Below are 12,974 nucleotides of genomic sequence, written 5' to 3' on the forward strand. Positions count from 1 at the left end.
GCTCTGAGGAGCTGTCCATGAGAAACACCAAGAAGGTATGGAACTTTTGTGATAAGGAGGCAACAGTCTGGAACCCCTGCAATAAGATGGCAACAAGACAAACTGTAATGACTACAGCAAAAGACTACAAAGATGATCAAGAGCTGGAGGATTTGTTGTATGAGGAGAGGCCAATATAGCTGGGCCTTCTTAAGAAAAGAAGGCTCAGGGCAAATTGCACCAATGTTTATGAATACCTGATGGGGATAAATGAAGAAGCCTGGCTCTTTTCAGTGGTGGTCACTGAAGGGAAATGGTCACAAACTGAAATGTAGAAAATTCCATTCAAACACAATAAAAACTCTTCTGCAAGGGTGGTCAAAAACTAGAACAGATTGTGCTCACAGCTTGTGTAGCTTCTGTATCTCCATCTTTGGGGCAGTGCACAAGGCAGCTGGGTGTGGTCCTGAAGAATCTCCCCTGTTTGCCCTGCTCTGAGCTGAGGGATCAGACTAGGCAGTCTCCAGTGGTGCTGTCCAGCCCTATCTATCCTGTGAGTCTGTGGAAGTGTGCTGTCTGGAGGAGCAGGTACTTGGTGTGAACAGAAATCGTAAGCATTTAAAACACTGCTTTGGTAGTATCCATTTAGACTGCACCATTTAGGCTGCATATGCTGGAGCTTCCAAGGCATTTTATGTATTAAGAATTTTATTGTATTCATTCTGCAGCTTTTTTTCTTTGGTGTTTTTTTTACAATATGTCATGCACTGGAATGCATTATCCTTTATGAAAGGAAACCAACAAAATTAGGCTTCTTATGTTCTAGAAGTACATTAAAGCTTCCATTTGGCACCTGTAAGGAAAGTTGTCTTTCCTATAAGTTGATCTGGAAGCTTACTTAGCCAGGCTCGTTTATCAACCTACTGTAGCTATTTTGACTTTTCTATATATATGGAATTATGGCTCAAGAGGATTACCAATTATTTTTTCTCACTGAATAAAATTGGAAGACTTAAGTCCTAGCTAGTAATTATTTTAAGACAAAAGAAGTGGCTCTGCATTCGGAAGTCTTGTGAGTAGTAGCTGTATTGTATGAAGCCAGGTGCCCTCCCAGGTAGAACTTTTATTTTAATAATTGTTAAAATGTGTACTAAACTTAACCTGTTGAGTCTTGATGTGTTCTGCAATGTGTAGTAGATTCCACTTGAATCTTGTTTGATGACCATGAGGAAGTCAAAATATGTTTCACTGAATGGCATGTTTTATAGAGTGGTATCATGTTCTGTGGGACCATCGTATCTTATACAGGGCCATGTTTGTACGTTCTGAGAGATGTAAGTCTTATTTCAAGTAAAGGCTGAAGCTGTTCCTGATTCGTAAAAGAAAATGGATAGACTAAAATGCCCATATGCACTTGCACATACATAAAGACTATATTCATATATTAAATGACTGTAGTCCAGTTAAAGTACCTAGAAATATGATTATGGAATATACATTAAGTTAAATTTCAGTGTCAAGAAATCTGGGGCTTTTTTCTCCAGTGTTCTTTTATTTCTTATATCACGTACACAATTAAACAAAAAAAAAAAGCCTACAGAGCATGTTATGTATTTTAACAAAGACAACTGAAAATGCTGTAAATAAGTGTATCTTTTTCAGAGGTGTCTAATAATAGCTGTGAATTCAAGAAATAATAATCCTCCACATTTCAGTGTTACATGTTTGAAAATGCTGTGAATCATTAAGTCTCACAGCATGCGGAATAAATAGTGATGTGTGCAGATTCAAGAAAGCTTTAATAATTTTGTGTTTAGATCTGTAACGATGGCAGGGGAAGACAGCCATAGTGTGCAAACAGAGATGTTTAGATATTTTATTGTAGGCTGTTGCTAGATATGTTATCTTTCAAGGGCAGAATATTTCTGCAAAGGAAAATTGCGAAATCTGCGAGAAAAGAACAGATTGGCTGAATGCATTCAGGATCTCCAGCGTACGGGCTCAGATGTGGTACCAAATAGAGGCTGAAGTGTGTAGTTCCTTTGTGGTTTGTCTTACATCCTCTTTGCAACAGATTAGGTCTTTGCATATCATCAATCATAACCGCTGCCACTGCACAGGCACCCTTGTAGCAATGCCACTGTGTTGGAAACTGTTGGTGTGCAGCTTTAGGGAAGTGTAACTGCACGGTGCAATCCTGTTTTCCAAAAGACCAGAAAGTTCACAGCTTCTCAAAAAAGGAGAAAGTGCACTTGCAGGCAAGGCTAACTGCCTGTAGTGTAAAATAACTGTTTTGTAAACTTTGCTAGGAGCAAACATGTTGTGATTTCAGAGTGGCTTGTTGGCTGTATAATGGGCTTTTTTTAAGATGTCACGTTCACCTTACTTTTGCATGTATGAAGAGCTGCTGGAATGTTACTGAAGAGTAATGAATGACTGAGGAGTTATTCTGCTCCAGCCAGGGACCTTGGAGATACCCACAATTTTATACTGGAGAAAATACTATGCCAGTGTTCAAGATAAACTAGTTTGTTATACTAATTGTCTTCTATTGCACTTCAAGTCATGCTTTCAGGGAGGCACTTTTATTTTCTTTTGTAAGGGAAATAATTTTATTTGTTTTCATAGTGGGAATATTTAGAAAACTTGAGCTTAGTAGCTTAGTCTTCCTTGACTGTCAGTTGAAATCTGAGATAGCTATATTGTTTTTATTAGTTCCTCCAGTACTCAGTGTTGTTGCATGAAACTCCATGTTTTTCTCTGTATTAGAGTTTTTCAGGGTTCTTATTTGGAGTTTTCATTTCAGGAAGACTGTCTGGAATACGGTGTAAGAGACTTACTTTGTGTAGTGTGCAGAGGTATCCTTTATTGCTAACTGGACCGCAGTATCTGCTTAGAAAAGTTCAGTGTCCTTTTTGATGAAGTATTTGTGTATTTTGAAGTGTTCCATAACTCTTGCAGATATTTCAGTCTTAGTTGATAAAACATCAATGCAGATATTAGCAGAAATTGTCAGAATAAGCAGTTATAAGCTGCAATAGCCTTTATAATTAAAACATGCCATTTAGAATCAAATTATGATTTTTTTGCAGAAATCATTGGAATATCTTGGGTTTGGCTTTTCTTTTCCACTCAAGCTTTCATTGCTGCTTGCTAGGGAATCTGACCTTTTTTTTTTTTGGCTTTTGCTCTTCACATTTTCTTTTTCAGGCACTGATGCCTCCTTCCCTCTCTGACCTTGAGTGCTGTCATCTGGAATTTCACAGTGATTAAACAATGAGTTGCCCTTGCAATGCTACTGTTCTCTGTGGCCTCTTGAACTGTAGTATTTTCATCTTCTGTCTCATTTTCACTGTTTTTATGTGAGTGGATTATAGCTCTGGGTTCTACTACCACCATATTGGTTTCCTTGATCCTGAAGAACATTTATTTTGTTTCATTTGAAGCTTAATTTTTAATTTTTTGCTTCTGATTTTTGTTTGTTGGATTATTACTCTTTTTGGTTATGGGCCCTAAAGGAGGAAATCAGTCTTGATGCCTAACCAGTCTAAGAATATTGCCCATAATACGTGGTACCCAATTTCGGCTTTTTTTATTCCTGTGATGGAACTCTTTCAGTAATTTCATGCAGTCTTCTTGTGGATTTCTATTTTAAGAAGTAATTAAGAGCAAACAGATAAATGTAGAGAACAGCCCGACCTCCTTATTGCCCCTTTAGAGGCCGCTTTGCCAAGTAATTTGCTAAACACTTGTTTATTTTGCCAATAAACAATTGTAAAAATGAATTTTGAAGTTATGTAAGATCTCAGATTCTCGTAAGTATGTTGCTGCAATGCATGTGTTAGTGTTTTTTGCACCATTAGGTTATTTTACACAAGCTGTATTTAGGTTGAGGCTCTTACAAGGACTTCCTGGTTGCTGTAATTCAGATTATACTTACTTAGGTGTTGTCCTTACCTGTGTGGTAAATGTCTCTTTTTAGGGTCATGCAATTTACCAAAGATTTTTCCAGGCAATATGTTTTCTGAAGTTTGGCTGAGTCTTGCTTTATGTGGCAGGAGTAATAAATCTTTTTCCATCAGTAACCTGTTTGTTAACTAATGACTGTACCTAATGAGAGTGTCAAGAGAGACTCTAATCTTATACTTATTTCTTCTTTGTATTCAAAGTTCACAACAGTATTTCTCCCTTTAAAATAATCACTTTCCTCTTACTTGGGTTCTTTGTCCACTTTTTCTTATGTTCTAGACTTCTCTTGAGCAAGTAAATTACAGAAGATTTTGCAATTGTAAATCCTAGTGTATTTCTTCATCAAGAGAAGTGATCTTAGGAGTATCTATGTACAAGTGTGGACTTAGAGAGGATTAAAACATTTTATGTTAGGCCTCCACAGTGGTATTGCCATAATGCCTTGCTACCTTGCTCTTTCCTCCTTTTTTTGCCTGTTTGGGCTGCACATACTGGTGATGGTCTCAGGTCCATTTGCTTGAATCTATTTATCCTTTGCCTTCACCTTTCCTTTTCTCACCTACTCAGTGTTTGTTTTAATTTCTTCAGTTGCCTGGCTTTAATTTCTACCAGTATCTTATCCCATCTTGAATTATCTGTTGTTCTCATCTTTGTCCGCTTCAATTCTAATACTAAGATTTCTGAGAAAGCAGTTGCCCAGCTGCAGAACTGCAAGTTACTGAGATTGTCTTGATGCCTTCTTCCTCAGCTTGGGATCCAGTTTACTTAATTATATTCTATTTTTACAGTTTTTCCCACTTTACAAAATAACAGACTTTCTCTAGTCTTACAACTCCTTTTTTTTTCCTCATTCAGCAATATTTGTCAGTTGAAGTTAAAGAAAAAAATGACCCACACCTGCACCCCTTTGTCCAAGAATGAAAACAACATCCTGCAAATTCATCATATATATATATATATATATATATATATATATAATTTTTTTCTTCTGTTGGAAAAGTGGGACTTGATTCACTAACCTAACTACAGGTGTCTTATTTCTGAGGTTCCCAAGGATACTTTGCTTGGCCTTTCCAGCTTCTGACCCATAGGGCACTGATCTCTCTGAAAACCATGTACTATAGCTGCTGTAAATGTGCCCTGAGGCATCTCAAATGAGATTAAACACCGTGGTTTAATCAGCTGCACCACGTTCATGGAGACTTGGTCTTCCACAGCCTTGTGTGCGGTGGAGTAGCTCGTATTTCTTCTGGAGTGTCACAGAGGTGCTGAGAAATTGGTTTTTTTCTAATGCAATCAAATAATTTTTTTTTTCAAATTGTCCCTCTATTATGAGATGGTTTTGAGTCTTTAAGCTGACTTTTCTGCCCTTCCTTTTCTGATATCTCAATTTGCACATCACATCAGAAATTAAGCTCAAAAACACACTTTATTCGAGGGCAGAATAGCCTGTCAGCAGCAGTACCACAGCAAAGTAGAATTACTCATGTATCTTTTTTCAGTAGTAGTAGTTTTGTATTTAACAAGTTTTATTGTAATTTCAGGAACTAATCTTTCTTGCCAACCAATTAGAAAAGGGTTCTATAGGTGTTATAGTACTATTTTTGACTTAAAGCCTGCAGAACAAATTCTTCAGCATGGAATCCAGTGACAAGGATTCCAGGCAGGTCTGCATTTAGTTAATTTAAATCCTTTCATACTGCTGATTGCACTGACTTAGTGTCTTGGTTGTAGTGAGTGACTGATTACTTTTGTATTTGTACAGACAATCAAAACTGGCTGGTTTAGGTAAGAATTTGTTTATAGGAGAGACTGATCAGTGGTTCTTGTCTACAGTTTACATGGCTACTGGAAGAGACAGGTTGAATTTTGAATTGATGAATAATATAATTCTACTGGATTTTCCTTTTTAATACTCAACAAGACCACTTTCTATATTTTCCCAGAACTGATTCTGCACATAGTTTGGTCTCTTGCTTCAGCAGTTGCCTTATTATCTGTGAATGCATTTTGTGATCAAGTTGCATTTGCATTTCTTAAAAGCCAAATGGGTTGATCTCTTTCATAGCAAATTCCATTCAAATTGGTCTTATTCTAGGTTGCAGTGGCCACATATGTTTATTCTACATACTTAGTGCTGACTTATAAATTCTTGGTGTCAGAAGAAACTGAAGCATATAGAGATGTTTTCAAAAGTAGAGTTTGAGAAGTTAACTGGTGGACTGCTTCCTAATTTTGCTGCTGTTGGTTAAACAGGGATGTTAATGCTGTGGCACTCCTAGCATAACATTTTTCAGTACTACAAATTTGTAGTATAAAAAAGAATAAAAATACCCCAAAAATGAAGTTACCAGGAGAGGAAGAACTGGATAGGCCAGTAGAAAGCGATTGTAGGGATTTTAGAAATTTCTCCTTTTCTTGCTGAGATACACCTGTCTTACTTGTAGTCAATTCTTATTCCTCTGTTAGATTTGCTTATGCATTTTGATAGATGAGAAAAGAGTAGACCATGGGAGTTTTAAAAGAAATTATAGATTTAAGTATTAATATTTCCATCTTTTTGTCTGTGGGGAGCAAATTAACTTTTCTTTTGAAGTTCTGTGAAGTAAAACATTTCAACGTTTAATGCTGCTTGCCTGAGGATAAAGAAAGGAAGAGAAAGTAATATTTTTGGATAATTGGAAATGTAATTCCATCAAAGTAATTATTGGCTGGTATATCTACAACGATGGGGAGTGTGAAGGTTTTGCTTGCCTTTTTGCTTGGCTTGCTCTTAACACTGGAATAGTCATGGTCAGTAGTACTGTGGAGTACCACACAGCTGGCCTTCCATCAAGGGAAAAAGGAAAACAGAGTTGAAATATATGCAAAACTAGAAAGTTATGCTGGAGATGCAAAGAAAAGGGTATTTGTGTCATTTGGGTGAGAAGAGCAGAGAATGCAGGACTGTATTGATTTTTCATTATTTTTTTTTCCTCCAAGGTTAATGGTAATGGTTAATGGTTAATGGTAAATGTTCACAAACTCTTAAGCACAGTAATTTTGCAAATTACTTTATTGGTTAAAAGTGCTACTTTTATTTTCCTCAGTTATATTTGAAGAGGGTAAGCCACAGATAATATCATGTAAGCATTAAATATAGTACTTGTTATAAAAATGGCTATTTCTAGTAGGTCAAGACAAACTGTTAACTTGTGATTCAAAACATTTAGCACCTTATATTTTGTAAGCTTACTGCAGAGACTAGTGTTAATATTTATGTGAAGTAAAACCAGATTTGCGTTGGCTGTTGTGATTGTTTAAATACCTTTTATTGGAGTGTAATGAAGCTTGTTTTAGTTACACGTCACAGCCCTGCCAAGCAAACTGATAACTAAAACTGCAGTTTCTCTGGGTTTTGATATTTAACAAGAACAAAATTCAGCTTTAGGATGGATCCTCTTAATCTGTAGTCTGATTTGTTACTGTGTGTTTTTGTTGCTGTAATTGGGAAAATAGCTCTTGATCATAGCTGCGAATAGGGCAGACACCTTCATTGGTGCCTAAGCCTTTTAGGGTCAAAGGTGTTACCTTTTCTGTTCTAGTATGTAAATTGAGCAAGACATAAGTGAGACTGTATGGAAGGGGAAAGCACAGAACAGAAAAGTTGGAGAGACTGGGGATGATGTGTATGGATGTCTGGTATGGTTAAAAAAAAGGTTATTTTTTCTTTTGTTTTAGGAAATAGTTGAACATCTTTGGATTCGTGGCAGAAGTGAGACTTAATAGAATAAGATTTGACAGAGGGAATTTTTTTTTCATTTTTAAATATGTTAAAAATTTGTTCTAAGGTCAAATCTTTAATAGTAAGATACTGTCTTTAACTTCCAGAATGAAAGCCACTGATGATAGAAAATCACTGCTCTTTTCTAACTGTTAACATTGAAGTGGAAACAACATTTTGTTCTGTACTTCTTTGTCTCTATTAAATTGTCAGCCAGCCTGTGTGAGGTTAGATTGTAGCAGAATAAATTAAGGTTTACATTTGGCTAAAAACTTGTGGTACTGTAGGAAGGAGGGCATAAAGGATACATTTCTGTTTAGTAAGAACATAAGAGCAATGGCATCATTTTTTGTTTCCATAGGGTTGTAGAATGTTTTGAGTGTGGTCTCACCAATAGTGTTTTGTGAATGTATAATTAACAGGCACTGAACTACTAGTTTTATTTATTCTGAAGCCTGGAGAACCTATGTAGCTATATAAAATGTAGCCTTTTGGAAATTGAATATGCTATAGGAAAAATAATCTTGATATACATATTGGCATTAATATTGATATATTTGGTCTCAAAGTGACTTTTATTGAAAGGACTTGTGAATTTGGATTTGAGTCATGTTTACCCTAGACAAGTAGAAACAATTTTAGCAATTATAAATAATTATGAGTAACAGAAAATCAAACATCACAATGTTAATTTTTACTCTGGATTCTCTCCGTTCTACCTGAATAGTTCCTTGGTATCAGTAGGTCATGAACACTTCTAATATGCAAATATCTGTATAGTTGGTCATTCACTGTGGATAAGGACTCATAATGGCACTCATATTTAGTGGAAGAAGGTGTCTGACAGAAGGTCTAAATAACAAATATGAGCATGTGAGATAGGTAATAGATTAGTTTGTCCAGCTGCAATGTGATGTACCTGACCTTGGTGTGACCACACATCGCAGCTGAGTGGTCAGAAGAGGGTCCCATGTCCAAATGTCCCTGATCCCTCAGCATAAATCATTGCCTGGCATGTGCAGCTGACCTGAACCCCAGATTGTTCAAGTTCACCACTTAGCATGTTAAACATAATGCCAGCTTTTATTTGCTGTTATATTGAGCACTGTGTATAATGGTGTTCTGGGAGCTGCAGTGAGTTCACTCTGTGAAACGAGTTGGTGCCTGCTTGAACCTCCGAGTGGCACCTACTGCCGCAGCTTTGCTGAGGTTCACCCCTTACTGTGCAGCTCGTAGACGTGGATATGGTTTATTGCCAATCTCACTACTCAAGCAGAGTCTTGAAGCTGCCTCGTGATGTAGGGTTCTGTAATAGTTTTTCACTTCTCAAGTATGGAGGTGTAACATCGAAAATACGCTGTTATTTTGATCCTTCTTTTAGTCTAAGCAGCTTTTTTTAGTACGTGTGTAGTTGGAGTGCAGCTCTTAAGTGAGCTGAGCAGTAGCTATATCTTATCTACTCTGTTTCACCAGCTCTGTTAGAGGAGGAATGCAGAGGATGAAAAGCATGCAGCTAGCACCTGCAGGATGAAAAGTGTGTGCTAAATGAGTTACTTAGCATCATGTAGGAGCATGGCAGCAGCACAGGTGCAGTCCTTTCCTTTGGAGTAGCATTGGACTGCCTAAGTCATGGGCCAGGCTTTATCGTTGTGCTGTTTTCTGAGTTACTCATAACTCGTATTCATGCTCCTTTCAAAACACAGGAAAAAAAAATGTATTAAGGTGAATCTCCTTCAGTACATAACCTCAAGTTCACTGCTCTTTATGTAGAATTTGGTGGACTTGTTAAAAGGAACCACACATGACATTTTAATTGCAGTAAATATCAAGAAAAGCGTTGTGTCATGATGGTGTAGGAACTACCCAACCTAGTAAACATCAACTTTTTTGAATTCTTCAGTGCTGTATTATGGTTTAGGCTAATCTACCAATTATTGTTTCTTACTTAATATAGATGCATTTCCTGTTGCAATTTTATGCCTTTTCCTCCAGGACTGGTGCACATTTTGTTCTTTTAAATGAAATTTAAATGAAATGAAAGGTTTTATTTTTGAGTGTGTTGGGAATTTTAACTGGCAGACCTCTGCTATTTTCTGCACCCCATACTTACACGTGGTCCTGACAGCTGTGAAAGGAGGGTGGGAGTGCGGACAGCAGAAACCCACACTGTGCTCTACTCGTCGCATGATCAGTGACTTTGTGATTTGAAGCCATACTGTAGAGAATACCTACCCCAGACGGGCCAGTGGCTTCTTGCTCATGAGCCTTCATCCCCTGTAATTAGTCTTCATGGCATCCTTGCTTCCAGCTAAGGCCAAGTTTACAGAATATCCGCAATTAAAACTGTCATGTTAAATGTCTTGAGATGGTTGCGTCACTGAGCCAGCAATGTGGCTTTGCAAGATTTGTTCATCTAATGCTTTTCTCCAGTTCTCCGTTCACAGTTTTTTAAGAAATAAGAAGTGGTGTAACTTTCTCTGAACAGAATTGTTTATAAGGATTACTATACTGGTTTTACTTTGCTGTGTGGGTTTTAAATGAGTCGTAACACATAGTAGACAGTATTTTTCTCTAATGTCTCCTACCTTATAAATCTGTTTTATGCAAAAGCTCAGTTATTCTTTCATATTGTCATAGGGAGGTAGACAAGTAAGGCTAGAAATGCTTATTTTAATTTTTAATCTTTTTTTCTTGAACAGTGGGTGGATTTTTTTGAAAGCTCAGATGCATATGACCACCTCTTGATCTATATGAACTCTGAAGTATGTGTACTAGTGAAATACTAGAACCCAAATTTCCTTTAATTGCATATCTTGTGACACTGGCAAGATGAAAGCTCAGTACCAAGCTGTGATGAAGTCTTACATTTTCAGTTAATTTTCATCTCTCCATTTAAATGTGCAATACTGCATTTCTCTTGGCCAGAATTTGGGTAGTTGGAATGGTTCCTATTGAACTGTGTATTCTTCCTTCCAAGAGTTGGCAGTGGTGAGGAGAAGAGAGGGAGTAAGTGCTACTAATTTTTAAAAGCTCTGGTATTTTGAAAGTCGTGATCTTTAGTAGTTTGCAATTGACTTTTAATAGACAAAACACAGCCATCTAAATATGGTACTTTTTATTAAAACAAGATCACTTTTCTAACTCATGTTTTCAGGCACTCCTCAATAGTATTTGAATTCCAATTTGAGATACAAAGCAATAATGTATTTCGTGTTTCATTGCTTGCAGAGGAGGAAGAAGCTGCGCCTCAGGAATTTGACTTCATTCCCCCAAAACATCTGATGCTTATCTTGCATGTGAATTTTGTAACAATTATGTGGATATATACATGAAATATATGTAATGTAGCTGTCAAATTCTGTGTTAAAAATGTGTGTTATATGTGATGGTTTTATTTTTATTTATAAGCACATATATAGAAGTGCAAACAATGTTTCCATTTGTTGCTTTTCAGGGGATATAATTTTCAATGCTCACTATCCTGACCTACCACCAGATTTTATCTTTGGAGAGGATGCTGAGTTTTTGCCAGATCCTTCTGCCTTGCATGTAAGTACTTTACTATTTGAGAACCTTACACTTTGCAGAGAGACTTTGCTTTTTTTAGCATAGCTTCAGGAACAGGAATTTTATAACAATGCAAAATAAAAAAGAAACACACCTTTTATCGCACTGATATTTTGAGTGTAAACACATTGCTTTCTAAAATGATTTAAAGTTGAATTTAAAATTGAATTTGTTGCTTTCCAAAATCGAATTTAAGGTTAAAATGGGGGGAAGGAGGAGGGGGGGCGCAAAGTTTAAAACATTTTAATCAAGACAATATTATTGTTTATCCTTAGTTACTTAGAATATCTGTAAAAATATGTCTATTTAATATCTGACCATCTTAAATGACCTGTCTCAGAAAAAAAGTTCATAAATTATATCTTTAAAAGTATTTATCTGTAAAATAAAGTTGTGTAAATTGGTGTCACATTGTTGATTTTTGGTTTTGGTTGAGGAAGGATATATCGAGTTAATATGTTATGGGAACCACTGCATTAAAGAAAGCTATGTGCTCATGTGTGTTAGGGTTATCTAGACAAAGCAATTACTTTCTAAAAGATGGGAGGAACAGAAATTAATGAGAAAATGCTTTTATATAGCCATATTACTACGGAAGGGGAAACAGCACAACCTGAAACCAAGCATTTTGTTCACTAGTCACAGTTAGCCTCAAGTAGTAAAGCCTTGTTTGAAGAAGCTATCAGTGGTTATGCTTTTACAACACTTCTCCCTCTCAAAACTTACTAATGGGACAGTGCAGAGCCCTTGCCTGCAGCTCCTCTTGTGCTTCATGAGCACATCTCCAGAGGTCCCCAAAGGAACTTGGTGGCTGTCGTGCTGTGGTAGAGGTGTCATGATGGAGGTTGAACATGTCCTTGATGTGTGACATGACAAGTGTTGGCTTTTGGTTTTACCTTTCACTTCATAGTGAGTTACATACAAGGATCAGAATAATTAGTTTTAATAATTATTTTTAGCATACCTAATAAAACTTTCAAAAGGTGAATGCCGTATTTCTTTTTTTCTCCTGGTCACTTTGCTGTTAAGCTCACAAACTCCTTTGGGTAGGAGGCTGTTCATCATGGTGCTGATGAACAGCTATTTCATTATACTGCTTTACAGAAAAGGTTTTTCATTCTATGGCAGTTCTAGAATTGTTTTCACACTCCTTTATTTACCAATTCTGTTTTCCTCTTTTTCTCATTTGTTTCACAACCTTCACAATTATACAACCTTCTGAGAAGTGTTCACATTAGCAACTACTTTTTATAGTTGATATTAAAAAAGAGAAGCACCTTTTAATGTACTGGAAAACAGAAATTAATAACAAATTGCAAATGACATATAAAATAATTTGGGGCATCTTGCAGAAATGCTGTTCAGATGGAGAAGCTTGCTGAGAGTGGTATGGTGCCATATTTCTCATGTGAAAAGAAGTCACTAACAGTTGTGATCTACAGGAAAACCTGCAAAGATAAAACCATCCTTATTTTTCTTTCTTACATTGTCCATTAATTATGCTTTTTTTGGGAGTGTTGCTTTTCTTCTGCCTAAGCATAGAAAAATCTTCTTGTCTTTTTTGTTGGAAAGCAACTTGGAAGAGCCATTTGTTTCTTGATACATAATGAGATATTAACCACCTATTAGAAAGTAATTAGAACAAACCAAAGAAGAAATCTGCAAGCCAACAGTGTTCCTTTGGTCATTATGCCTT

The 12,974-nt window shown here is 36.5% G+C and overlaps 1 protein-coding gene across 2 annotated transcripts in view; it reads left to right on the forward strand.

Annotated features, from left to right (window-relative positions):
- BABAM2 (BRISC and BRCA1 A complex member 2) overlaps positions 1-12,974 on the forward strand; it is a 161,620-nt gene that overhangs the window by 22,231 nt on the left and 126,415 nt on the right. For both annotated transcript variants that reach the window (XM_063152035.1, XM_063152034.1), the window contains exon 4: positions 11,166-11,260. In XM_063152035.1, coding sequence (XP_063008105.1) covers positions 11,166-11,260 — 95 coding nt within the window. The remainder of the gene's footprint in view (positions 1-11,165; positions 11,261-12,974) is intronic.

The sequence above is a fragment of the Melospiza melodia genome, chromosome 3 (assembly GCF_035770615.1).
Source record: "Melospiza melodia melodia isolate bMelMel2 chromosome 3, bMelMel2.pri, whole genome shotgun sequence".
Classification (NCBI taxonomy): Eukaryota; Metazoa; Chordata; class Aves; order Passeriformes; family Passerellidae; genus Melospiza; species Melospiza melodia.